The sequence below is a fragment of the Tamandua tetradactyla genome, chromosome 7 (assembly GCF_023851605.1).
Source record: "Tamandua tetradactyla isolate mTamTet1 chromosome 7, mTamTet1.pri, whole genome shotgun sequence".
Lineage (NCBI taxonomy): Eukaryota > Metazoa > Chordata > Mammalia > Pilosa > Myrmecophagidae > Tamandua > Tamandua tetradactyla.
The window spans coordinates 36,802,261-36,830,254 of record NC_135333.1 but is presented as its reverse complement, the minus strand read 5'-3'; the positions used below and the strand labels follow the sequence as shown (position 1 = coordinate 36,830,254).

At 53.7% G+C, this 27,994-nt stretch overlaps 1 protein-coding gene across 1 annotated transcript; it reads right to left on the bottom strand.

Annotated features, from left to right (window-relative positions):
• Positions 1-4: 4 nt before the first annotated feature.
• On the bottom strand, positions 5-27,329 carry BIK (BCL2 interacting killer). The gene is made up of 6 exons (XM_077168188.1): positions 27,261-27,329; positions 26,832-26,983; positions 7,077-7,232; positions 5,045-5,137; positions 3,700-3,814; positions 5-3,117 (listed from the first exon to the last, which is right to left on the bottom strand). Exons 1-6 carry the CDS (start codon positions 27,327-27,329, stop codon positions 3,031-3,033), a joined length of 672 nt encoding a protein of 223 aa, XP_077024303.1. The 3' UTR covers positions 5-3,030.
• Positions 27,330-27,994: the final 665 nt, after the last annotated feature.

Sequence of the window (27,994 nt, the reverse complement as noted above, 5' to 3'; positions counted from 1 at the left end):
CATTTTTTACAACATAATGTCCTCAAGGTTCATACACCTCGTTGCATGCCTCACAACTTCATTCCTTTCTGTAGCCACACAATATTCTATCATATATATATATATACCACATAAGAACTCTATTTTTAAGAAAATACCTGTCTGGGTCTGTTTGAAACTTTTCATCAGGCATGTTTAATGGGGGCTGTAAGCTCAGTTCCCCAGCTGAACTCAGTTCCCTGAGTTCTCTGGCTGCTCCTCAGGGAAGGGCACATTGTCTTAGGGCATTCAGCTCTGAGAGACAGAATCCCCAGGTAAGGGAAGTATAGGAGAGGTTTTCTCTTTCATGGGAATCTGGGCAGCGGCCAGCCAGGGTGTGGCCTTATTGCCCCCCTTCCACACAACCCTCTTCGTGACCTGGGCGGAGCTCCAGTGAGGCCTTCTGTATTCCCAGCTACAGGAAGGGATGAAACAGTAAGCAAAGGGTGCATGGTGTTCTTTTAAAAATCTTTTAATTTTTTTTACAGTGCTCTTTTAAGGAAGATTCTGGAAAGCTGTCACATATCTGCTTACAATGCAGAGGAAACCCAGTAGGAAGAACCCAAAGGTGCAGGGAGGCTGAAGTCCACCTCCCACTGCAGAAGCCCTGGGGTGGAGGCACGTGAGCCTTTCCCTGCCCCAAGCCCCTGCAGACTTTGATTCTAGGAGTGACGCAGAGGCAGGGTGGTAGTGGTGGTGTTGCTAGTGGAGGAGCCGAGAGTCCCAGGTCCCTGAAGGCCTGGGAGGCTATGGGGATCCTACATCTTATCCTGGGCATGATCTAGCCCCTGCCCTGTATCTTTGGGCACCACATTGGTTAGGAAGCTTTTCCTATGTCTTTGCAGCAGAACTTCCAAATCTGCCTGGGCACTATGCTCTTTCCTGGCGAGTCAGTTTCCTGTGCATACCTTTCTTCTGAAAGGCTCAGGTCTTAACCTGTTTGTTTCCAGAGATCCTGGGTGCTACAGGGATCCTGTTAAGTCTTTGAAAGGGACAAAGACTCTTGGTCTTTTCCTCTGAGGCAACAACTTGCCTGTAGGATGCCCCTCGCCATCTTAAGTGTACCGCAGGGTGGGGGGATGAGGGCTCAGTCACCCTTCCCAGTGCAGTAAGATGGGATGAGGGGTCAGTTGTCCTTCCCAGGGTGATGGAATGAGGGCTTAGTTGCCCTTCTGCAAATCCAACCCAGTGAACACAGTGGACTGCCATGGCTTTGTCACCTCCTCTGCAAAGACCCAGGAAGGAGCTCTGCTACTCCAGGACAGATTGCACTCCTGTAGACCCAACCTGGGGCCCTCAGGGTTCTGGCGGTCTGTGTCATTTTCCTGGAGTGGCCCCTGGAGCCTGCTGTAGGGCTGCTGCAGAGATGGCGAAATTTGTATTCTGTGGAAGTTCTTTAGGAATCATGAGGCTGCTAGGTGACCAAATGACACCCACCTCCTTCCTGGGAGGAACAGGCCTCTGAATGCCCCTTTTCAGAGTGGGGGAGTGATTCTCAGTATCGCTGCTGACTCAGAGATCCAAGCTGGTTTCACCTCCTAGCGAGGCTCTGGTTCTGTGGTGCAGGCAGCTGGGGGTTCCCACCTAGTGTGGGAGGTGTGGAGCAGGGGCAGAGGGGCAGCCACAGGGGTTAACCCTTTTAAAGGTGTTAAGAAGCAGAGCAAGTCCCACTTCCCAGGCAGGGAAGCAAAGTGCTCAACCCTCACCCCCCAGCCCCACCTCCCATGTGCCAGGGAGGGCTGGAGACAGAAGCCAGATGAGTTTGGCCTAAAGCAGGGCCCTTGCAAACAGCATCCCTTCCAGGCCTGGCTCTTCCTAGCTTGCTGCCTCATCAAGGTAACATGACTGTTTACTGAGTAACCAAGGCATGCAGCATTCATGTGAAGGGAGTGCTGCTCCGACGGTCTTGAGGAAGCTAGTACCCAGAGAGGCAGGTGGCTGGCCCAGCTCCCCACTCACACGAAGCTTGTTTATAGGTTCAACCATGACTTGGACTCAACTCCAATCAACTTCTGTATCCCCACCTTGCACAGCCAGCTCCCACCCAGCCTAGGATTGGCATCTGAGGTTGGGAATAAGGGAGTGGAGGTGACACAGCCCAAGTTTTGAAGGGGATCTGGCCCAGTTATTAAAGGTCTAGAAACAGCACTGGGTCTAGGTATGGGGCAAGCTGAGCCTAGAGGGGGAGGCTTGGCCTTCTGCAGGGGCCCTCTTGACCCGGTGCCCTTGCTTAGCCTCTCCTCACTACCACAGTTCCCACTCTCCACCACACCCCACCTCTCTTGTGACCAGCACCACAGGCCCCATTTCCCTAGCATGAAGGTTAGATAAGCATATGTGGGAGACTAGTGTCCCCATTATACAAGGGACTAAACATCCAAAGGAAATAATCCCTAATGGTGGATTTGAGGTATCATGGGAGGGTAGGGGGGGAGGTGAACCTTGCAAACTAGGTAATGTCACATGTTGGGCCAAACTGCATGGTAGCATTTGCATACCTGCAACCACAGAGATGTCAGTGGGGCATGTCCCACTCCCTTCACCCCCCCCACCCACCATGATCCACCTCCAAAGGGCAAGATGGAGCCAGAGAGGACCAGAAATCTGCTGGAAACCAACATTTTATTGTGCTCTCACATCCCTCAAAAAACAATTCCAGCAGATTTTCCTCTTTGCCACAGGCATCAGGAACCCGGGGGTGTGACCAGCACTCCCCCCGCTGCCTGGGCACAAGCTGCCTCTGCAAGGGGCTGGGCCAGGAAGAAAGTGAGGCTCCAGCCAGGCCTCAGAATAGGTCATTAACCAGTAATGACCTCAGAGGCAACAAAAATTCATGTCTCTTGAAAAAAATTCCAGTATGAAACCTCAGCAGTGTCCCAGCACTGTCTCAGGGTTTAAATATCAAAAATGTTCATCAGAAAAACAAAACAAGACAGCAAAACCAGCAAGGCCACCTGCCACCTCCAGGGTGGAGTCAGGGTGGGGGCCAGCCCCGTCCCCAGCTCTGGGGTGTCACTGGAGCAGGAGGAGGGGGAACGCCAGGGCCAGCAGCAGGAGCAGCGCAGGCAGCGCCTCCCCCCACGCCCAGTGGGGGGGCACCTGCAGACAGAGAGGAAAGGAGTTAGGGCCGCAGCCCAGTACAGGCTGGCTTGCTCATTCACTCTGACTTGTCAACACCAACCAGCACTGTCCTCTTGTGCCCACTCTGGGGACAAAGGGATATGCTGGGCGAGGATGAGGAGCGAGTGGCTAAGGGAAGGTGCAGGGGGCTGGCGAAAGTGAGATGGGAAAGGTCGAGTTTGGGAAGAGAAGAGGAGGAGAGAAAAGGGACAAGAGCAAGGGAGGCCTGCCCCAGTCCGGGGGCCTTCTCATGAGACTCTGTTCTCCCAAACATGGTGGAAACACAGAGGCAGTTCTGCTTTGGGTGGGTGGCAGAAGAGATTGTCAGGAAAGCTCCTCAGGAGAGGGGTGCCCCTGGCAAGGGGAAAGCCCAAGCAAACAAGTGGAAGCCTTTAGGGATATGGCTCCATTTACCTGTTCCCTCACTGATTTGTACTTTCACAGGGTCAGCCATAAACCAGAGAGTGTAAGTAGGTGAAGCAAGGGATGTCAGACAACAGGGACAGGTGGGGAGTGGAGCAAACCAGAGAGCCTGCAATCTGGATCAAAAGAAGCTCTTACCCAGTTCCTGTGGCCCAGGAGTCTCCGGAGCCTCATGTTCTCCCTGAGGTTGGTGAAACAATTAAGACTTCTAAAAATACCCATCATGCCTGCCTGGATATAGCTGAAAGCTAAGCTGTAAGACAAATAGGGGAGAGGGAGGGAAGCCATTACTGCAGAGATGGGGCAGTGAGCGAGCCTTTATTTCAGGTCACATTGTCAGAGCTAGGGATGGGATGTGGGTGCTGGGGTTAAGAAAACAACCCTCCCTCCCCCACTGCCACCTGGTCCCCTTTACTGGGTGGCCCTACCAAGGTCCTCTCTCCATGGGCCATTTCCTGCTCATAAATTCATTCTGATTTTCCGGAAATGAGGGAAACCACCTCCAGTTCCCCTCCTGACCCTGCCAGCCAGCCCACCAGGGGCTCGGATCCCATTCACCGGGGCTGGCTGGGCAGAAAACACTCCATCGCCTAGGAGCACAGGTAGGTCCCTGGGTGGGGGCAGGGCCATCCCTCCAAGGGGCTTGGCTAAAACAGAGATCCCGGCCATCCAGAAACCAGGCTGGCCCACTGTACGGTCCCTTCAACATTCCTATGGGGCACAGCTGGGCTTCCTCCTTCGAGGGGACAAGACTACTTTGCAGTCCCCTTGGTTTCCGTGATCCCTGTCAAGCAGTTCCATGAGGTTCTCAGAACTTATAGGGATGCTGGCAAATCATAGAGGTTTGGGGGTCTGAGTATCATCAGGTGAGGGTGGCAACAGAAAGGTACCTCCATGCAGCGGGTTCTGCAGAGGTTTCCCCTGAGGGGCCCTGTCCTCAGCAAGCCTTCCACGTGTCCCTTCTGCTCCCACCTTTCCTGGTCCTGGCAACACTGGGCCCACCAACCTGGAGCTTGAGAGGCTTGGCAGTGGGTCCAGTGGCGGTTTCAGGGTGCTTGGGGCCCCAGGGCGTGCCCGGCTCCAGCCTGCGAGCTGTGTGTCTGGGCAAGTCACCACCCTTCTGTGAGGGCTCCTCCCTGCCTCCTCGGGGGTTGGAGAGCCTGGGGTCTGTGCTCCTTACTCAGTACTTTCTGTCATTTAGTCAAGACTTTTGGAACATACTGTGCCTTGGCTCAATAAAGGGAGGAGAGAAAGGAGTTTGGTATTTGCATCTATTGCCTGGGCCAGAGAGAAGGGGCCACGGGCCAGCCTGGAGCTGGAGGGGGGGTCCCCTGGGCTGCCTGGGAGTGTGGAAACCATTCGCCTCCAGGCCCCCTCTGGGCCCAGCCCTACGCTGAGTTGTGGGTCCAGCCACGGCCCCCCGCCCCCCGCCCCGTGCCCCTCCCCGGGTGGAGAAGCCCTGGGCAAGACGTGGGCCTTTTACCTGTGCAGCTCACCCAGGCGGGGGCTCCTGAGCCTCAGGTCCATCTCGTCCCCGATGCGGGCCAGCCGCAGGCCCACCTGGGCAGGGGCTTCGCTGTGGGGAGGCCAGAGAGGTCAGGGCTGCGGGGGTCCTCAGGATGCCACTTGTACCCCTACCCACTTGGCCAACCGGGGAGGGGCAGCCCAGAGCCCCAGCCAGACCAGGGTGGGGCGTCAGATTCGGGTGGAAGGTGAACTCACTGCTTCCCTCCCCTGACTCCCACAGGTGGATTTCAAGACACCACAGCTGAGCAGGGCAGGGAGGTGGCCTCTGCCTGGAGAGGGGCTGCCAGGTTGGGGCAGGGAGGGGCTGTCTCAGCCTCTCATGCACCTTCGTGGTCTCCTCCAGCACGGGGGCAGGGAGCCACTGAGTGCCTAGAGTACCTGTGTGAGCCAGTCAGACCCCCCTCTCCACCCCCACCCCATGACCACCACCCAAGGATAACCAAGCACCAGGGAAACATGCTACCTCAGTTTGAGAGGCATGGGGCAAGCATGGGGGCTCCAAGGCCCACTGGCTTCCCACAGGTGCCTCAACCTACCCTCCACCTTGGGCACCTGACCCCAACCACCCACAACCACCCCTGACTGCCACGGCCCCCCACTCAATCAACTTAATCCCTGGGTGAAATGAAGAGGCTGACACCACCCCCCTCCAGCAGCCCACCCACAAAGACTACAAACAATGCCTGTCGTGGAGAGGCCGTGGCTGGCCCGGGGTAAGGGGCAAAGGAGTGAGATCACGGCTGTCTGTGGCTCTGTGCCCCTACCCCCACCTGGCTCGCCTGTCTGGGGGGCTGTCAACCCTGAGCCCAGGGGCTTGCTCAAGCGTTCCAGTGCAGTGACTCGGCTGGCTGGGAATTCCCAGGAGGAGGGCCCCACCCGGCCCAGCCCTGGCCACCTGCCCAGTCTCGAGCACCCAGTCCAAGTACCCCCAGTCTAGGGGCACTGGGTGGTGGTGGTGGGAAGGCTTGGGGGCGGAGCTGGTGCTCAGGGGAGGGCGTGGTCCCACCTCTCTCTGTCCAATTCCCTGTGGGCCTCAGGAGGCCATTGCCCAGGGCTCAATTTCCCCTCCTGCTCCGCAACTGGGGGCAGGGGAGAAGGCAGCTCAGCTTTGGGTCCTTCCAGCCCTAAACCCTAACCAGCCCCAGTCCCTAAATCTAGGACCTGAAGACTGAGAAAGCCCTGTGGCCTCACAGGAAGGAAGTATCCAGAAGCCCCCTGAGAGCTGTACTTTGGGGTTCTGTCCGTGAGGAATATTTTTCATTCCAGAAGGAAACACCCTCGCCTATGGGTGGGGAAGCAGGAAGAACCCGGCTGCAGGGCGGAGGGCCCGCCCTGGGCGGATGTGACCTAAGGAGCATCAATGCTCCTTGGGCCTCGGTTTCCTGATTTTGGACAAGGGGAAAGTAATGCAGGTGCGGCCCACAATGGGGAGGCCTAGTGAGCCAGGGCAGGGGGCAACTGGCCAAGATCCCGGCTCCAGCCCCACCCGTGCCTTGTGCGAGTCCAGCCACCGCCAGGGCATGGGAAGGTCCCTCTGCCCTCCACCAGGGTTCCTCACAGACTGCTGTCCTGACCGCCAGGCCAGGAGCTGCTCTCAGGTGCCTGGGTTTCTCTCCTCTGCTTGTCAAAGGTGACCCTGCTTTGTGAGGCCTAGATGAGGTCATGGTCCTCAGACCAGGAAGGGACCTCCGCCCACAAACTTGCCCTGGGTGCACAAGGCCCGTGTGGGGACTGGGAGAGTGTCTGTGAGCCACGGCAGGGCCCGGGGGTAAGGCTGAGAGGGTGGAGAGGGTCACCGCCCTGCCCAGGACACTGGCCTCCAGGACCATTTCCTCTGCAGATGGAGGCAGCCCGGCAGGCCCGGGACGCTGCCTGCTCCCTGGGAGGCCCTGGGCCAGGCCAGCTTGCTCCAGACCTGCCCTTCCCACCCACCCCAAGGCCACAGCAGGCCCACAGCAGGTTGGGGAGGCGGCGGCAGAGGGCCCTACCTGCCGAAGTACGCCAGGGGATTCGTCGTGGGGTACGTCATGGGATCGGTCATGCCAGGAACTCCCACATTCGGCAGGGATCCGGGGAGCTGCCCATACAAGGAGGTGGCAAAAAGCAGGTTCCTGGAGAGGCGTCTTGCTCGAGACATTTCTTCTCTGGGAGACAAAACACACAGAGCATGACTGAAGCCTCAGAACTGTGCATCTGGGGGCCTCGCACGTCGCCGTGCCCCTTCCCCAGGCCCACACTGTTGCTCTGCTGAAGCCCCGAATCCAGCTCTCCCAGACATGAATCCTGCCCTGCCATACCCTAGCTGTGGGCCTCCAGGCAAGTCACCACCCCTCTCCATTCTCCATCACTTAATCTCCAAAGTGAGGGACTTTGAGATGATTTACAAAAGCCCTTGCCTTTCCCTTCTCTGTGAAATAAAATCAGAGCCCAAACAGAGCAAGGTCTCTAACACTGATCCTCAAGAGGCCAGTGGCCAAGCTGAAAAGCCCAGGTGTCAGGGTGGACAGAGCAGCCTTCAAGGATAGGAACCCCCAGGAGAGCAAACAACTTGGGGTTGCAGAGCTGTAGAGGACACCTGCTTTCAGCATCAGCTACAAAAAAGCTAATGAGCAAAGCAGGACAAAGGACATCCACAATGCTAATTCTCAAAGGGACCCACTGCTGACTCTTTAGTCTTTTTCTAAACACATACACACAGCTCACACACACACATACACACTTTCAAAGACATGCTAACCATTACATTCCTATTTATCACTTTCCCGGGCTCCCTGACACTGAATAGTGGCCAGGTTAACCCCATGCTAGCCTATGATGGAAGTCTGATGGGCGGGACTGAGACAAGGGGGACAGCTCTTCTCCTTTCTTGCAGCCTTCAATACAGAAGAGAGAGCTGGAGCTGCAGCAGCCACTTTGCAACATTGAGGATAGCAAGCACAAGGATACAAGCACAAGGATAACCCACCTGCTAAGATTAGCAAAGCAGAGAGACAGAGAGGGCCTGATGGCACCTTGAGCAACTATAACAGTACAAGCCACTGCCTACTTCTTGTTGTATAAAACAAATTAAACCCCTATTTGTACAAATCACTGGAGTTTCCTGTTCCTTGCAGCCAAAGGCTTTCCTAAGTAATATAATGGGGAGTTCCTGCATCAATAAACGTGCACATCATTGCTCGCAATGGCCTGGTAGGATTCAGTGACCTGGTTCACCAGGATTTACCCCCCACTGTAGCAACAGCCTTAGATCAAGAGTGGGGGGCTCTGGAGACAATGACTCGAGTTCAAATCCCAGCCCTGCCCTTTACTAACTGTGTGATATTAGGCCAGCTATTTAACCTCTCAATGCCTCATTTCCTCATCTGTAAAACAAGTCCGATGGTATTCGCACCCCCTCACTGGGGCACTGAGAGGATTAAGTGAACCCCTTTCAAGTTCTTTCAGCAGAGCCTGGCACAGGTGAGGGTGTAGACATGGCCCGTTCTCACTGGTGCACGCCCCTAATTACTTTCCTACAGTAATGTCCTAAGCTTTTTTATTTTTAATTCCTCACATCTCTGGGCTCTTTGGAGCTGACATCTACCACCATCTCACCGGATCCTCATAGGTGCTAAGGAAGGGGCTGCTCACGAATTAAAGTCCTAGAGACAGAGCAGCGTGAGGTGGGAACACACAGGTAAACTGCAGCCACAACGCGTCTGGGGCTGCCTCTGGACAAGTGTTTTCAACCACGTGTGCGGGGTTCCGAAAATTGAGAGGATGAAGCAGGCAGGGCAGGCGGGACATCATGGGGCCATGGAGGTGGAGGGAGACTCTGCCCTGGAGAAATGAAACCACCAAAAGACAGCTTTGCTCTTCATTGGAGAGTCGGAGCAAAACAAAAAAGAATAAATGCCCAAAATTTCTGTCTCAACAAAGAGGGCCTGTCATTCCAGGTTCCCAAGAGGAGGGCAGAGAGGAGGTCTGCGTCTGTCCAGAGGACGCCCAGCGTGGGAGGCGACTCGGACAGGGGCCTGCGGCCAGACAGATACCAAAGTGGGGGGTCAGCGACCCAGTAACTCCCCTTCCCCAAATCTGTCTTCAACCTCCAGGAAGGACACAGAGATGGGTGCAGGGAGGGTCACAGCAGCGTTTGGAAAATCCCTACGTGCCGGTTTGAAACTGTTATGTACTCCAGAAAAGCCATGTTCTTCAATCCTCATTCAATATTGCTGGGGGGTGGGACCTTTTGATTAGGTGGTTTCCATGGAGGTGTGTCTCCACCCATTCAGGGTGGGGTTGCTTACTGGAGCCCTTGAAGAGGGAATAATTTTGGAAAAAGCTTGAGAGCCCACACAGCCAGAGACCTTAGGAGATACAGAAGGAAAACATCCCCAGGAAGCCATTTAAAGAAGCTGGAGAGAAAGCACCATGTGCCTTCCCAGCTGAGAGAGAAACCCGGAATGCCACTGGCCCTTTCTATGGAGTTAAGATATTTTTCCCTGGATGCCTTAGTTTGGACATCTCAATGACCTTGGAACTGTAAACTTGCAACTTAATAAATTCCTTCTTTAAAAGCCAACCCATTTCTGGTGTATATTGCATTCTGGCAGCTTTAGCAAACCAAAACACCATACAATGCCAATAATAATTTAAATGCCCACAATGCCGGGTGTAGGAATTCTGACACAGTTTTTCCAGGGGATGTTCAGTGGCAGTTAAAAATGATGCAACATGTCTGGATTTATTGACAATGGGAAGATGTTTAATATTTTAGAGAAAGCTGATGACAAAACCAGTACAGTTTGAGCCCGTTTTACAGATGAGCTGAGCCAGAGCTGGGTTCCACCCTTTGCCTTCTAAATTGACGAGCTGAGCTTTCAGACAAGACACGCCGTCCTTGCCAACCCCTTCCTTTTGCCAGAGGTCCCGCAGTAATGGTCCTGCCTTGGGCAGCAGGGTTTGCCTTTCTGTCCCATTCTGCTTTTCTGGAAGCTCTGACATTACCATGACTGCTAGGACTGACACACAGGAGGCAGGGACAGACATGGGGTGACTTCCAAGATGGGCCTTGCACCTGGGGCAGGACCACCCAATGGTGAAGGCAAAGAGAAAAAGAAGAGGGCATGGGCTCCTCCCACTCCCCCAAGTCCCCAGCCAACCTGGAGAGCTCCAGACGATGGGGAGACACAGACAGCTGCCACTCTGAGCAGGTTGTGGTGAGGGGAGGGGGGGGCCCCCAGGTGGGAGAACACGGCGGCCTGGACCAAGGGCCACGGAGGGGCCTGTTCCCATGGACCAGAGCCCACCCTGGGCAGCAGAGGGCCGGCAAGCAGCACAACATGGGGGTAACACTGGAACCCAGACAGCGGGGAGGGGGGCTTCAGGTCCAAGCAGAATGAACCTCGGTTCCCCCACCCCACGCCCCTGGGCCGAGGTATCCTGGGAAGGCACCTGGGGTGTAGGGGGTGGCACAGATGGCCTTCCAATCACCCAGAGGGACATTTGGCAGGGGCCAGGGAGCCCCCTACTCCCAGGGCTAAATGGTGAGAGCGCAAGTTCTATGAAAGCAGCCAAGAAGTGTAATAACAGATATCAGGAAATGTGGAACAAATGGAGCAACTGGAAAAGGAATTTTTAAAACATCAAATAGTCTGAAGTTAAATATAATTATACCATACAACTCAGCGACTCTACTCCTGGGTATCGACCCCTCAAGAGAAATGAAAGCACATGCTCACAGCAGCATTACTCCTAACAGGAAAATGTCCACTGACTGATGGATGGATGCCCCAAAATAATATTCCATGCAGGGAATACTATGCAGCAACAAGAAGGAACAAAATGCTGATGCATGTTACCACACTGGGTGAACCTCAAAATCATTATGTTCTGTGAAAGAAGCCAGCCACAAAAGACCACATATTGCATGATTCTTTTTATTAAGAGAATATTAAGAATTGTCCAGAATAAATCTATCGAGACAGAAAGGAGCCAGAGCTGGGGATGGAACAAAGATCAGCGTGATGGAGCTGTTTGAAAACTAGATTTTGGGCAATGGTTGCACAACTCAGTAAACTTAGATGGCTACCCAACTAAATTTAGTAAATTCTACTAAAAATCATTTGAGTCAAATGCTTAGAACAGGTAAATGTTGTGGTATGTAAATTAGATCTTAATAAGGTTGTTAAAAATATCTCTATTAAAAAACATACTAAGCATCCTTCAAAGGACAGGGTGTGGGTGCCTGGGTGGGTTATGGGAGAATGCTCACCTGCCACGTGGGAGACCCGGGGTCCATTCCCAGCCCATGCACCCCCGCCAAAAAAGACAGGGTGAGTCATTAGAAACGGGAACTAGAACCAACAGTTCTAAGACCCCACTGGATGTCCTAGGGATAAAAAACCAGAAAATGAGAGACAGAGACAAGGAAAGACGGAAAGAAAAGATACAGAGATGGAATATTAACTTAGAAGTGTCAGCTACTGCCTAGTAGAATTCCTAGAAGGTTAGAGATGATAAAACATTACTTGAAAAATGAATGCGCAAGGATATCCTAAAATGAAAGGAAAGGATCTTGGTTTGCAAAGGCTCTGGCTGAACAAGATAAGAAAAAATTCACACCTAGACAAGTTTTAGTGAAGTGTAAGGACCTCTGAGACGAGTGAAATGTAAGGACCTCTGTCCTGAAAGCCTCCAGAATCAAGTTAATTGTATGAGACTCACCTGCCACCAAAGCTAGATGCAAGAAGACCAAAGGAGCAATATTTTCAAGTTGCAAAGGAAAACTACAACATAAAAATCCTCTTTAAAGGGCTCTCGGAGGATGCAATCTCACACAAGAAATAAATCCAGTAGGAAGTAACAAAATGGGTGAAGGAAGGAGTTCAGAGGCTGGAAAGTAAAGCAGTCTCTAAATAATCTGAAACTAGAAGGTCAGAGAAATCACAGGCCTGGGCAGGGACCCTGACCTCATGGGGTGCTGAGAGTTTTGGTGAACTTCAGACTGAATTGTGAAAAATAATTGTAAAACGAGTCTTCCTAAATTAGAGGAAACCTCCGAAGGAACACTCAAAAGAGCATGAAAATGTATCATCTCAGTAAAAGGTAGGAAACGGGAAGAGTATTAGCAGAAATGAACAATTAGGCAAAGAAACAACGAGAATCATCAGGCACCCACTGGAGCTAACAGTGGAGTTGAAAGGTTCCAGAGAGGAGAGCAGCAGATAAAAGCCAAGAGCCAATATACCCGCCATCCAGAAAGCAAAAAACAGAAAATAAACGCAGGTCATTTACGAGAGCAACAAAAAAATGTTTTCGGTCAGGAATTAAGAATGGAAAAATTGTATAACACCATCAAAGGACACAGAAGACAAATAAAGGGAGAGGCGGTTTTCACGGATGAGATGTTTTAACACTGTCAAGATGTCAAACCGCTGCAAATTAAGAAAGTCAATTAAATTTCAATTAAAACTCAGCAGAATTTTGATGGAATTTACTTATTTTTAAAAGAGTATAGGGAGGAAAAAGGGCCTACAAATGGCAAAGACGATTTTTTAAAAATAATATATTTATTGAGAAATCCCTGCTCACATACAGCCCATCCACAGCACACCATCAGTGGCTCCCGATATCATCACATAGCTGTGTATTCATCACCATGATCGTTTTTAGAGCATTTGCATCACTTCAGAAAAAGAAATAAAAAGAGAAAATCCATACATCCCATGCCCTTTACCCCCCACTGACCATTAGTATTTCAATCTACCCAATTTTTTACCCCTTTGGCAAAGACTTTGAAGAAAAAACCCAAAGACATATTTGCCTGCCCAATATTAAGACATATTACGAAGCCATTATAACTTAAGAGGAAAAGTAGCTAAAAAGACATTGGGGAGGAAACAAACAAATTGACAGTGGAACACAATAAAGAGCCCCGAAAGCAGACGCGTGGACATGGAAGCCTGGCTTTGCGTCCCATGCAAAGCGGAAGTACCGGTGGTCAGAAGGAACCGAATATATTCACACGCAGCGTCAGGGAGAAATCTCAGAAAATACTAACAGGGGAAAAGTGAAAAACAGAATAAATTTCACAGCATATTATTGTTTGTGTAAGTTTGAAACATGCACACAAAACGACACTATTTTTAATATTTCCCCCCAAATACCTATAACATCTAAACTAAAGAATCTCCAAATGGTGGCATCATGGAGTACTTTTACTCTCTACTTTGTTTTTTATAGTAATTAATAAAAAGCTTGCAGTGAGCACAAATTGCTTTCATATCCCTGAAAAAGCTGTTTTAATGAGGGATGAAAGCCCTCTCGGCGAGCCCCTCCGAACAGCTGCCCAAATGACTGAGACGGGTGACTGTTCTGAGCTCCCCACAAGGGCCCAGCCTCGCAGGGACTGGCCAGGCCAGGGTTCAGGGACACAGAACATATGCAGTGTGGCCTTCTGCTCTCAAGCCTCCCATGGCTCCCACTGCCTCCAGGGTGAATTCTGAGCCCTTCAGCCCAGCACCTGGGAACATAGTGATCTGGACCCTGCTTTCTCTCCTCCCACATGCCCTCACCTGCCCCAAACCAGGGCTCACCATTCACCCTCTCCTCCCTGTGTTTGATAAAACCCTACCATCCTCCAAAGCTGGGCCAGAAGGCCACCTCCTCCAGGAAGCCCTCATGGGCGTCTCCAACGGTCATTGTCCTCTTCACTCCTCAGTTCACTGTGCTGTGCTCCTCTACCTCTTCTACCGCTCTGTCCCAGGGGGGGAAGCCCGAGGTTCCTTTTTCTTTCTTTTTTTTAATTAGAGAAGTTGTGGGTTACAGAACAACCATGCACAAAATACAGATTTTTCCATATCCCACCCTATTATGAACACCTTGCCTTGATGTGGAACCAAGAGTCACTCTTTGGTCCTCCCTCGACCTCTCACTTCAAGCTCCTGTTGACCCCGCCTTGCCCTCACCTGCCCCTTCTATTAGGCCTATTTCGCAGTTCCATCCCTGTCTCTGTAGCCTCCCAGCCCTCCCTGCTAACCCCCACTCCGAGAGTCTGCTCTGCCAGTGCTGCCACCTAACCAGCTGCCCCCTAACCTCAGCAAACTCCTCTGCTGACAGCAGGGGCTCTGGGGGGGGGGGGGTCCCTGGAGGTGGCCGCCAACAAAGCAAGAACTTTCTTTGAAACCTGTTTCACTTTTAAAATGTATGTGAAATTTGCATTCCGCCTCAAAATGTGCCTATGCATTTGTTTTTGGTGTTTTTTTTTTTAAGGCAAACATTCTTTATTTTTGATCATTCCATTCTACATATACTCAGTAATGCACAATATCATCACATGGTTGCATATTCATCATCATGATCATTTCTTAGAACATTTGCACCAATTCAGAAAAAGAAATAAAAAGACAACAGAAAAAAATTAATACATACCATACCTCCTACCCCTCCCTTTCATTGATCACTAGCATTTCAATCTAAATTTATTTTAACATTTGTTCCCCTATTGTTTATTTTTATTCCATATGTTTTACTCGTCTGTTGATAAGGTAGATAAAAGGAGCATCAGACACAAGGTTTTCACAATCACACAGTCACATTGTGACAGCTATATCATTATATAATCATCTTCAAGAAACATGGCTACTGGAACACAGCTCTACATTTTCAGGCAGTTCCCTCCAGCCTCTCCATTACATCTTGACTAACAAAGTGATATCTATTAAAAGCTTAAGAATAACCTCCAGGATAATCTCTCGATTCTGTTTGGAATCTCTCAGCCACTGACACTTTATTTTGTCTCATTTCTCTCTTTCCCCCTTTTAACTGAGGTTTTCTCAATCCTTTGATGCCAAGTCTCATATGCATTTGTTTTAAAGATCAAAACAGTTATTTGTAATAACCCACCTTTGGCCCTCCAGGAATTACACCGGCTTTATCTGTTGACTTCTGGAACCTAGGGACCCCTGCTATGGGACACCGGGTTGGCCTGCCCATCAGCTCCTGCAGGCCACCTCCTCCCTCTGAATAGCTCCACAGATACCACCCTCTGAATCCCAGCTCCACAGATATCATCCTCTGAATCCCAGCTCCACGCCTTTGCTGCAGTGTCCCCAGCATGCGGCCAGGGTCCCTTCCCTCCTATCCGTATCTAATCCTGCCCCCCGCCACCCAGGGAGGTGGTGCTCTGCCCATTTTGCAGGCGAGGATGCCAAGCCCAAGTCCCAGAGTCTTCTGGCCCATCACCCTGCCTCAGTGGGCTTGGTTGGGCCATGGGGTGGGAGGAACTCAATTCCACTGTGTGTGTGGAACTCGGGCTCCACAGGCAGTTCTGGGTCCTGCTGTGGGGTTTAGGAGAGTCAATTCAGGGGTTACTGCTCAGGCCAGGCAGCCACTGTGTGTACGTGTGTGTGCACTCACATGCATCTGTGCTAAGGGGGCACTTGAGGCACTGTGTCCAGAACCTCAAGATTTTCAGCTCCAGGGGGCCCAGCTGTCTATGCAAAAGGCCATTTCCCTGGGAAAGCAGTCCCAGTCCTGGTTTGCATCGGCCACCGCTGCTCCAGGCTCCTCCCCCCTCCCCTTCAACGGGCACCCTCTGCCTGCTTCCCGGAGGCCAAACGCTCCACTCCCTCCTGTCCCTGGATGTCATTTGTCCTTGACCCGGACGTGTACCCATGCCCTCAGTTCGCTCCTTCACTCTTCCATCAGTGCCAGGCCCTGGGAGAGCAGCAGGGACGCCGGGGACATCAGAGGCAGTAGCCAGTCCCGGAGTACACAGCCCTGGGGGAGATGGAAAGGGATGCCGATGACAGTGCTCACAGTGACATGCAGGGGACACTGGGGAGCAGAAGGGGCCCTGAGGTCTGAGAGGGCTTCTTAGAGGAGGTGATGACTAAGCAGAGCTTTAAGGGAGTCAGCCAGGTGGAGGGGTAAGGGAAGAATGTTCCAGGCTGTGAGAGGGATGGAGAGGAGACAGACCAGCCCCTCGAGGGCCTGGAGAGGAGGAACAGAGGGAGGTGGAGGACTAGCAAAGGGTGCTCAGCAAGAACAGTAAGCAGCTTGCCTCCGCCCACTGTCCTAACATGCTTCCACAAGCCACACCCAGCAGAGAAAGATCGGGAATCCTCAGCACCAAATGGAAAGAGGGTCCAGCCACCCTCGGTCCTGGCAGCTTGGCCAGGCTGGGAGTGAGGCCTGGGCAGCCAAGGCCCCAGGCACAGGTGAGTCTGACCTGCTCTCCAAGGGTGGGTGCAGACTGCACTGCCTAGAGGCAGGGCCCTGGTCTGGGCCCTTTCTGGGGGTCCCCGGCATTGCCCTGGAGGGGCTGGGCCTGCATATGGGCTCACCCACTGCCCACCTGCCTTTGACAACCCTTCCAGTCCCTGCACAGACAGAGCTGCAGCTGGGTTCCCAAGCCGGCTCCCTTACCTTTGGTCTGACTCCCCGGGGAGCCCCTGACCTTGCTCATGTCCTATCCACCTACCCACTTGCAAGGAGACCTGGGGCAAGGCCCCTCCTTCTCTGGACCTCAGTTACCTCATCTGTGAAATGAGGGTAATGGTCCCAAACCAAGGCAGTTCCTTTACCAAGGCGGTTCCTTTTCCGGGCCAGGAACCAGCACCAGAACTGCTGGCCCGAGAGCACGAGGCGCTGCCCGGCCTGCTCCCCAGAGAAAATGATAAAAAATTACAAAAAGAACGAGCATTTAATGCCTCTGGAAATGGCCCTTCTTCAGTGGAAGAAAGGTCCTTTCAAGAAAATCCACAAACATTTGGTGAGAAAGGTTGAGTGTGCAGTGTCTGAACAGAAACCGCCCCGCCCCAGCCCAGGCAGGTGGGGAGCCACCCCAGGCCACTGCAGCCAAGCCAGCCTGCAGGGGGCCCAGTCCTGGCAAGCCAGCCTCCAGCTGGGTTCTCTCCAATCCCACCCGCCCCCCAGCCCCCACAGCAACCTCAGGTCTGACGTTGTCACCTTGTCACTGCCCTACTGGGTTCCCGAGGACCCCTGGGACTTATGCCACACCCACTAACAGGCCCCACTCTTCTGGCCTTGGCTGTCCCCCGGGCCCCTGCCACCTCAGTAACACGCGCATTCCACAGGCCCGCGGGGACACGTTGGCCTCCAAGCCCTGACGTCCTTTCCGGGCTCCAGGCAGCTTGTTCCTGGAAGGCCCCAAGAACTCGGCTCTGGCATTCCCCTCCCTGGACCCTGGGGGTCTGGCTGGGGGCCTCCCCTCGGCCTCCTGTGCCCCCGTCTATGTTTTCTCTGTCTCCACACTGACCACGCGGCCCCCGTCTCTATGGCTGTGCTGGGTTAAAAGCAGGGGCTCTGGGGGCTGCTCGGTTCAACTCCTTGGGCAAGCGTGTTAGCCTCTTGGTGCCTCGGTTTCCTCACTTCTAAATAGGAACAAGTTGCACCCATTCCACAGGACCGCCGTGAGAACAAAATTATATAATCTGTGTTAAAGGCCCTGACGCAGAGTAAATACTTGAGAAACAGCGGCTGTTTCTTATAATTACTCATCTCTGGTCCCAGGCACACAGCACCAGGCCTGGCACAGAGCAGATACAGTTATTGAATGAATAAATGAAGGCCAAGTATTCCCAGAGGACCTAACTATCGCCGCAGCTGCAGATCAGGAAGGAAACTGGACTGGTTTTTAGCACCTCGGATTTTCCCAAAATTTGCAAACTAGTACTTGAAACCCCTTCTTTGGTGACAGACGCACCTACCCGTGTGCCCACACCCAGATTCAACCCACACCCTCATCCTCCTACACACTCGCCAGTGGAAAAACTAGCCCCCACGCTGGAACCCTTTTTTTTTTTTTTTAACCTGCAAAGGTCAGGATGCAAATCAACTATCTGTGCAGAAGAGAGGAGACCCCGTGGGGTCAGTGGACCGGGTGGAGGGTGGGGGCGGTGGCTCTGGACCCTGGCCAGCATTTGGTGAACAGCTCTGCACCCAGCTGTGTGAGCACTGCCTCCCGGCTGAGTCTCAGTTTTCTCATCTGGGAAATGGGGAGACGGCACGCCCAATGTAGGGGTACACAGAGGGTGTTCAGTAAAAGACAGAAGGCGAGGGACGGGGACGGCACTACAGCAAGATAATCTGGGCAAGGCGGCAGCAGCACAAGGTCACTGGGGGGTCAAGGTCATGGTGGGAGATGCTCAGACCAGCACGGTTTCAGGCATCCTGGAGGAGCTTGGGATTCTGGTGCTTTCCATGCCACAGATGGGGGGAGCAAAGGCGCAGGCCACTCAGGAGCCCCAAGCCCAGCCCTGCCCACTCCCTCCCTGCTGCCAGCCTTGCCTTGTTTCCCAGCATGCCTTGGAGTAAAGCAGGAGCAGGTGACGACACCTTCAGGGCCCATCAGTGCTGGTGGGTCACCAAAGTCCTGAATGCTGGACCAGTAGCTGCTGGGTGGACCTGGCTGGAAAATCCTCCTCCCATCTTTTCCATCCCGCCCAGCCTGGAGAGGGGGTGATGCCAGCTTACACAGCACCCCATGCATGACCCGGCAGCAGCTGGGCAGTCCTCGGTTCCGATCCCAGCTCTGCCTCAGCTGTGTGACCACAGACCAGTCACCTAACCTTGCTGAGCCTCGCTGATGGGCCTCTGGGTGGAAACAGGACTACCTCCAGGGCTGCTTTGAGGATAAAGGATACAGAGTTGCCGATTTCTTGGCACTTAGCAGGGGCTCAATAAATGCTGGTTAATGAATCAAGGGATTCAGAAGGCAGCAGGAGATAACAAACAGGCAAGGGGAACAGAAGGTGCTATTTTTTGGAGGTCAATTTGAAGATTGGTAGCTAACAAAATCACAATGTTTATAACCTTTGCTTTCTAGGAGTGTTTCCCACAGATACGCACTCTGCCAATTCCAGGTGGCCCAGAAAAGAATGTGGCACATCTGCAGGTGCTGCCATGCAAAAGATCTTTAAGTAACATCGCTACATGCCAACAGCAAGGTACAGAACAGTTTGTAACTGCTACCACTTGTGTAAAAATAAAGCACGTAATAAACAAACATCTCTATATGTTTAGACTGTCAGAGACTATATCTAGAAGAAAAAAGAGAAGGGGAAGGAGCTGCGATGGAGGTGGGAGAAAGGCTTAATTTTCACATATGCCCTTTGTGCTTGGAATTCTACTATCAGGCATGAGCTGGCGTCACCCCTTGAAAAAAAAATAAAGCAAAGATAATTGATTTAGGTTAAAAGCTTGAACGTGTCTGAAATGAAGATCTTTGTCTTAATGGTGCAATACAGGAAGATCAAGCACATAATCCCCCCTCCCCCCAGCTATCCCCCACCCCCACCCTGTGCCCTCCCTCCCACCTGGCCAGGAAGTCCAGCCTCCGCCTCCACCTACACCCCTCTCAACCTGCAGATGTCCAAAACAGGCTGCTCCGAGGGTGGTGTTCACTTCTCACAAGCGATGGAGATATAACAACAACAAAACAAGAAAGAAAGAAAGGGGGGATGGTAGGGGGGGAGGGAGGGAGGAGAAAGAAATTTCTCAAGCAAAAATGATGTTGGAAATTCACCTGGAAATGGGTGGGAAGGAGGTGTCCAGTCATTTGAAAAGCGGCAGCTCAGAATGGACCCCTGGGACCATGGCCACTCTGTCCTGCTCACCCACCTGTACTGCAGCCCCTCGCAGGGGGTGGAGGGGGGATGGGACCCAGGTGCTGCTGGTGAGCCCCAGGGTGGCCGGCAGCGCAGGAGGCTGGCTGCTGTGTGACCTCTGGCAGGCCTGCCCACTCTGGGCCCTTTGACTAATTCTCTGGGAAACCCACCGCCTTTTCATCTGCTTCCACTGAGCCCTGCTGTCCGCCAAAAGGAAGCGACTATTTACAGACAGGCACCCGCATAAGGGGCAGAAGGGGCCATCCTGAAGTCTGCTGGCCACACAAGCTATCATGCCCCACCCCAGCCTCGGGTAACACAGCGACTCAGCCACGTAGACCTAGAAAGGCAATCAGGAAAGCAGCTCTGGCGATTACAAAAATATGAGGCCTGAAATGCAAAATGATGTGCCCTGAATTAATAGTGGCTGGAACATGCTCACTGAAGGACCCAGTAATTAGTCCTTATTCGAGGGCACTAGGACGTGAAGATGAGTGTAAACCATGCGCTTCCTGGACCCCGGGGTAAACAGAGGAGGAAACTGTCATTTAGAACCGTGAAGGCTTGCTCAGGTCACAAGCCCCCGAGGGCAGGGTCTCCAACACCAGGGACACGTTCTTGAACCAGACAGTTTAAAGGAAAGCGTGGTGGCCAGGGAACCAGCAGAGACAGGCCCCAGCTGGACTGCCTGATGCCCAGGGTCCCTCTCCCCAATTTACACATGCCGGCAGGGGGACGGGGGTGCCCCCAGGGCTGCAGCGTCATGTCCTTCGGCTTCCCTGACCTTCCATGGCCCCCTCACTGCTGTCCCCCTCCTCCAGGGCCCCTGGACGGTGGCCCACACCCTCAGCTCCAAGGGACCCCTTCAGCCACACCCTCGGGGCATTGCACGCGCTCTTTTCTGTTCGGGGTGCCCCACCGCTCCCCCCAGCCCCAGTCTGGCAAATAATGCCCACCCCAGCTTGGGCTCAAATGCCACCTCTTCTGAGACGCCGCTGGTTCCCACGTTGAAACCTCCCTGACTTGGAGCACATCCACTGGGCCATACGATGCTACCCGCCGCACCTGCCAGCACCCCCTGCAGGGAGCTGCTCAGGTCTGATTTGTCTCCGGGTCCCCAGGTCCTCACCCCAGGCCTGGATGGCAGGAGGACCAGATACCTGCTCAGGAATGCCAGGTGAAAGAATGAGGCAAAATCAGCCCCCTTTCCTCCTACAAAGCCACACTTGGGTAGGCTGGCCACCACAAAATGAGAGCGTGTGTGCAAATGCAGTAAAAGTAACACCACTTTAACCCGTGCAAGGAAGCAGCTTCCCTCCTCCCAGTGGGTGGGAGTGGACACAGCTGCCCACCAGGAGAACTAACCCAGAAAGGGCACATGCCCCACCCCCCACCCCCAACAGTCTCCCCCGAGATGTCCACAGCAGCCAGGGGTCAGGGTTTGGGCTCCAGAGCCAGACTGCCCAGGTTCATCACCAATGTGCAGCATACCCTGGGGAAAGCTGACCTCTCTGTGCCTCAGTTTCCTCCTCTGTAAAACTCCACCTCCTGGGACTGCTGAGAGGCATAAATGGAATAATCCCGGTAAAGTGCTCAGCATAGCATGGAGCCAAATGAAGACTATACTGGGCATTATCTTTTGTCATTATCTGCACCTGTTATCTTTAATATGGAAACATTCAGAAATAGCCCAAACGACTGTCATTAATGGGATACTTAAACCACGCAGCACGTATGCCTGCCGTGAGGTCTGAGAAGCAGCTAGTGGGAAGGAGGGGGCTCTCTGGGCACCAACACAGAGACAGGAAGGAGCACTGGGAAGTGCTGAGGGCAAGACGTGGCTTAACGTGCTGGGTGATGCCATTTATGCCAACGTTTACATTTCGCTAGTTATATATTTATAAGTGCAGGTATATGTGCATTATATGTGAATGCAGAGGTGTGGAAGAGAGGTCTGGAAGGGAACATGTCGAGCTGACAATGGTAGTGACCTCCGGAGAAGACAACAGAATGACGGGAGTCCTGGCAAAGGATGAGGGGACAGGCTTCAGTTTTGTCTCTATTTCTGAACTTTTGATTGATGACTCTGTAATTACTCATATAATTAAAAGCATCTCTCGCCCAAATCCCCAACGATCACTACATTTTTTGACTTCTTTAGAGACCCTCTGCCGTGACCCTGGACAAGTCACTTCACCTCTCTGGTCTGCCATATCCTTTTCAGAACAAAGGGGACAAAAATATAACCCAACCTTCAGGGCTGCGGTCAGTTTAAATTGAGATTTCAACCCCCCAAAACCTTTTGGAAACTCTGGGGGTATTGGAAAGACACACCAAACATAGCGGCTGCTTTCAGGTTTCCAATTTTACTTCTGGTCCCCCGACGCAGCCACCCACCACCCCTGCGTTTGGGGCTAGAGGATAACGCCCACGGGGTGAGGAAGTTTCTCTCCTGCCAGGTACCTATCTGCAGGGCAATGCTCCAAGGGTTTGGTTTAATTATCAAAGAAAACACAGCCCCACACCCTAGCCCAGCGCAGCCATGGTCAGCGGGCAGGGCCGGGACCGCTTCAGAAGCGGCCACGCCACGGGGCGCGTGGCCAGCGGACTCCGGGGCTCTGGTCCAGCTCGGTTTTAACCACTGTCTCTACACCCCCTGAGCCCCTAACCCCTCATCTCTAAAGCATGTGTTGGGGGGACAGATTTTTCTTGTAGGTCCTTTCTTGCGGCAATGTTATAAAACGACTCAAAGCCTTAGAGGAAATGCGACCGTTAAATGGACAGTCTTCCAAATTGAAGACCGATTTGGAGATTGGTTTGAAACCAAATCAAGTGAATGTAAAATAGGAGGGTGGGGGACAACGCATGGAAAACTGGGCCATTCTGCTGAGTCGGGCGGCCAGGTCTGACCTGACGAGGCTTGGCACCAAAAAGGGGGTGACTGTGTTTGTTCTTGCCGCCCACCCCTCACTGAGTTCTTTCTGCAGTTTTTAGGTGAAAAAGCATATGTTTAGAGTAAGTCTGCACTGCCCGCAGAGGAAGCCCTGCAGAAGGCTCTCCTTTTGACTAGATGGTTTCCTGGGTCTTTCCCCCCAGTGCTGAGCAGTCTTGGTAAATCACTCACAGAACCGTGAGCCCTTCCCACCTCCCAGCTTGGACCCTGTTTCCGCCTCAGGACAAGCCCCATAGGGACTGGCCCTCCCCCCTCTATCCATCCTCCGCCTGCATCTGCGCCCCCCCCACCCCCAGGCCAGTCTGGGGGAGGGCCACTTCTCCTTGACGGCCAACCCTCCCCAGGACAGAAGCAGCTGCTCCTCCTCTGGGTGGTCCCAAGGCCCTGGGTAAACAGGCCTGGGTCGGGCACTCAAACCACTATAATCCTGGTAACTGTTTACCCGTCTGTCCGCCCCAACCAGCTGGGAGCCTGTGCAGCCCAGGCCCAGAGCAGGGACCCGGCCAGAGTGGGTGAGGGCACGTTGGCAGCCCGAGGAAAGCAGGTTCGCTGGAAACCAATTAGTAGGAGGGATGGGGCTGAGCAGGCGCTGGGCTCATGCAACTGACAATTAGTGGCTAGGGGACCCAGGGTGGGACATATCCCCTCTCTGGGTCTTGGTTTTGCCTTCAGTAAAGTCCCAGCTGTGGGAACGAAGGGCCAGATGGCATGCAGGGTATACAGAAAGTGCTCATACCGGGTAGGTGTTGAGGCAAGGAGCCTGGAGCTCAGAGGAGGGGGAGAGAGGCCCACCGATGCCCACCACCGTGTGGGCGGACCCTGGAAGTTCTTTATGTGACAGGTCATCAACTGCACAAAGTGAATTTCATCTCTTCCCACATCATGGTGCCAATCCCTCCCCTTGTCTCGACGAAAGGCCTCTCTGAGCTCCAGGTCACAGACATACCCACAACAAAATGTCATCTCTAGGGGCAAAACAAACACCCAGACCCCTTAACTCTAAAAGTGACCCCTCCACCCGCACTCCCCCCAAATAACCAGGTGGGCTGCTTCACTGGTCACAGAGGTTGCACTTCACAAAGCAAGTGTGGCTGCTGCATTTTCTCCCGCCCCCAGAAAAACAGGTTTACTGTGCGGTGCCTGGCGAGGCCCCGCGGGTGTTTTGTATTGTCACATCCTAATATTGACATTAGGAAAATCAGCTGCCCTCCCTACACCCGCCTCTGCGCCCTGACCACCATGCCTGTCCTCCCTCTTGCCTGCCCCAGGGCCAACGAGGAACTCAGGGCCCCGGGACTTGTTTGTTCTCATTCTGTATTTCTCCCAGGCCTGGCCCCAACCCACCGATGGCAGGACAAAGGAAGATGAGGAAGCGGCTGCACATGTCCAGTCCAGACCCACTGCCGGCTTCCTGGTGGCCACCAAAAAACAAACCCCCAGCCTGCCTAAGAACTTCCTTGAAACCGCTTGGAATTGTTCTGAGCAGAGAGAAAAACAGTCAGATTCTCGTGGGATCCACTAAACCCATGGCAGGGGAAGCAAGAAAATATTACTTTTCTACGAACTTAATATGGTCACTAAAAACAGGATGCTTTCCAGGGAGAGGGGAAAATACCTCCCGTGGCTGCAGCTCCAAGACTCACTTTTGAATCAAAGTCTTCCCCAGTTGCCACCTTCCATTTATTTTCCAGAAAGTTGATCAGAAGGGGAAAAATGGACCTGTTCGCAGTGGTCTCTGGTTTCTTCTCTGTGGCTTAGTGATTTCAGATGTCATTTTTCTGCTGTTATATGTACTAAGCACCTAAAACTCACAATAATTAACGTGTAGGCAGCCCTTCCATCTGTTACCCAAGTGCCCAGGCACCAGGATATGGCAGTGAACATGACATTCAAGGCTTCTCTTCTCACAGAAGTGAAGGCTAGGGGGGCCACTCTGTACACATTAACGCAGAAGATAACTTCCCACTTTCTACTGTGTTTTGAAGACAAAGCAAGGTCACAGACCAAGGGAGTGGTGGTAGGGAGGGAGGGGTGTTCAGGGAAGACTTCTCAGAGGAAGCGGCAACTGGGCCAAGAAGGCAAAGACAAAACGTATGAGGGGCCGAGCACCCAATGGGACTAAATGTTTCACCCGGGTGATCCCGAGGCCTCGCAATATCCCATGGAAGTTCACCCTGCATCCCCAGTGCTTGGAGATGGTCAGCAGCATTTATCAACTTCCCCATCACCCTCCTTCTTCCCCTAAAGCGACTAGAAGCTATCTTAGAAAGTTGATTAAATAATTTCGCAGCCCTGGAAAAGGACATTTTTGAGGTACTGGCCGAAAACCCACACCCTGGCAGCCAGTTTCCCCTGATATTTAATAACCATTATATAAACGAAAAGCTAGAAAAGTAAAGGAAAATGGTGCAACCAAGCTTGTGGGAAAGCCGCAGCTAAATCAGTCCCTAAAGGCTCCTGTGACCTTAAGGTTCAGAAGATAGTGGGAAATCCCCAAATCCAGGAGTGAGAAGCGAGGGGGAGGAGTGGAGAACAGACGAGGCAAGGCGGGAGGGCAGCGAGATAAGGAAGGTCAGGCAGGCTACTGAGCCTCCAGGCACCCAGGTACGCACAGCTGCCCGGGAGCAGAAGGACTCATTGCCACCTTTGCCTCTGGGAGAGGACCTGGCTCCTGCCTGTGATCACCTGTGCCCATCCATTCAGGGAACCACCACCAGACGGTATCAAGAAACACCAAAATTGTACCACTTGAGAAGTTATTCTGAGGCTCTGCCCAAAGAGGTGAAAAACTCCAAGTAGAAAAAAGGTTAAGTATCATTAACTCTAGGGTGCTGCTAACAGCTAGCTGCCCTTGGGCTGGCATGGCTTCTCCATACCTGGCCAGACTCCTCCGGGGTTCCTTTAGAGAATGCAGTAATCTCTATTTTACAGAAGGAGGAAACTGAGGCTCAAAGAGGTGAAGTAGCCTGTGGAAGTCCACATAGCTGGAAAGCCGCTGAGTGGAGAGCAGAGTCTTGGCTTCAAGAAAACAGCTCTGGGTTTTGAGCTCTGCAGCTTGGGTATTTGTTTATATCCCTTTCTGGGCGGTGGGAGGCTGGTCTCAGTTTCTCCGTCTGTAAAATGAAATCTCCTGTGTCGGGAGCGGCTAGCACATCTTCCTAGTATGGGCTGGATTTTCCCCTTCTCAACGTGGGAACTACAAGGCTGCTAACTGTCCCTTTCTCTGCGAACTGGGGCAAGGATTACAGGTGTGTGTGTGGGGGGGGGCACTTGATACAGGGCCGGTCACAGCAGGTGCTCAAAAAATGTTGCAAGTGCAGCGGCAACAACGTCCCGTGCCCCAGGGATGGATGGTCCGGGAGAATATCAGAGTAGCAATTACCGGTTTCCAAAGCGGACGCGCATCCAGGAGGCCAAGGCGCCACCGCGAAAGTTGAACAAGCCGGGAGCCCGCCAGCGCTTATTAAAGCCGGGCCCGCAGGCTGCGCCGGGTCCCCTCCCGGGTGACCGAAGAACCGCGTCCCCGAGCCCATTCAAACGCTAAGCGCGCGGGCTGGCGGCTCCCTGTTTACAAAACAAGAGCCTGGCGCCCCGCCTCGGGGTCGAGCCGCGGCTCCGCCCGCTGTGCGCACCTGTGCAGGGGCGTGGGCAGGTGCGGGTCAGCGGCGGCGCCCGGCTCCGCTCACCAGTTCCTGTTCCGGGCTTTCCCGGCGCTCTAAGATAAAGCCTTTCTCCGACCCCTCCGCAGGTGCGCGGAGGCTCCCGGCGCTCGGGTCCCGGTGGGGACAGGTGCCCGACGCCATCTTCCCTTTTTTTAGGGGAACCTGGGGCTCTGACGTCCCGGCTCTGGGCCTGGGGTCCGGCACCGCACTCTTGCCCGCCCAACCCATCCCCCGACGGCCCCCAATAGATCGAGATCGAGATGGAGCCCAGAGCCGGGAGGCCGCGCAGGAGGGCGGCGCCGGGCAAGGGGGCCACCACCCCATTGCTCAGATGCGGAGATTGAGGCCCGCAGGGGGCCGCAACTGGAATCATCCGGGGCGATCGCAGAGCCGAGGTCTCCGAGTCTCCGCTCCGCACATACCACATCCTACACTTTCCCTGGGGACGAAAACCTGGGCCACGGGTCCTCAGCCTTCCACCCGCTCGGACCCCCCGGCGACCCCCAGGGCGTTTACCTGCCCGGCTCGGGCTGGGCGGAGGGTCGGACAGCAGCGAGGTAGAGGACGCGGGCGGGGCGCGTTTGGATCGCAGTCACCCCCGCGGCGGTGGCTACAGTGCCGGCGGCGTCTGGCGGTGGCGTGACCCGGGAGGTGTATTGTCTGAGGCTCTGCGGACGGCCCGGGACAGGATAGGCCGGCCGGGCCCCGCCCACGCCCCGCCCAAGCCCCTCTCTTCAGGGGGGTTCGCGCCCGCGGCCCAGCCTCCATCCCGCCCGCTCTGGCCCCGACGCCGTCGGCCCCGCCCTTTCCCCCTCCCACCTGGAATTCGAGGCCCCGCCCGCCCTGCGACCCCGCCCCCAGGGCGGCCTCCTTCGCCCCACCTCCCGGAGGCCAAGACTGAGACCGCAAATGGTAACAGAACTGCTACAAGTGTAATCTGCGTACTTGTTTATTGTCTCTGTGGCTCCGCAAATCTGCAAGCTTGTTTTTGTCCTTTCGCTGCCGACTGTGCATGCAGTAGCCCAGGCGGAATATTTGGGGATGGAGCTACTGGCCAAATCTGCGCCACTGTATACAACCTTCATTCCGTTCAAAAAAGTCCTAAGGGGTCGGTGCTTTTTCCGGTGCCCATTTTACCGATGAGAAAACTGAGGCTCAGAGAGGACAAAATGACTTGCTGAGTGGCAGTGTGAAGTCAGTGCTCAGATATCCGTACTCTTTACACTGGTAGCTTCGGGAATTAGGTATTTGTAAGCAAATTTCGCAAATGTAGAAAATAGGGCAGCTTCCCCCCACCCCCATCACTGCTTCCATCCCGGCTTGGTGCAGCCTTTGGCCTGCACACACCTGTTCCCGGTACCCCCCAAGCCTTGCAAAGCTGGGGCATCCTGACCTGCCCTGGGGCTCCTTGTTGCAAGAAAATGGAGGGTGGACAAGCAGTGGAGGCTAGAGCGAGGTGGTGCCCAGAGCTCCTGTGGAAGCAGGAGGAATGGAAGGAGCCCTGAGTGGGGGGAGGGAGCAGAAACCCCCAGGCCAGGCCTAGGGGCTGTTTGGGGTGGAGGAAGGGAGAGGCTGAGCAGGGATAACAAAGTAACCTTTGTTTGGAGAACACAACAAGGCTTGTTTACCTCAGTCTGATCTGAGGGCATAGGGTGGGGCCCAGAGGGGGCTCCCTGGGC

Coding starts and splice junctions, on each gene's coding strand:
- BIK (XM_077168188.1), bottom strand. CDS start 27,329: ATGCACAGTCGGCAGCGAAAGGACAAAAACAAGCTTGCAGATTTGCGG. Junction 5,138..7,076: donor CCCCTGGCGTACTTCGGCAG/GTAGGGCCCTCT, acceptor GCCTCCCCACAG/CGAAGCCCCTGCCCAGGTGG. Junction 3,118..3,699: donor TCCTGGGCCACAGGAACTGG/GTAAGAGCTTCT, acceptor CTCTGTCTGCAG/GTGCCCCCCCACTGGGCGTG.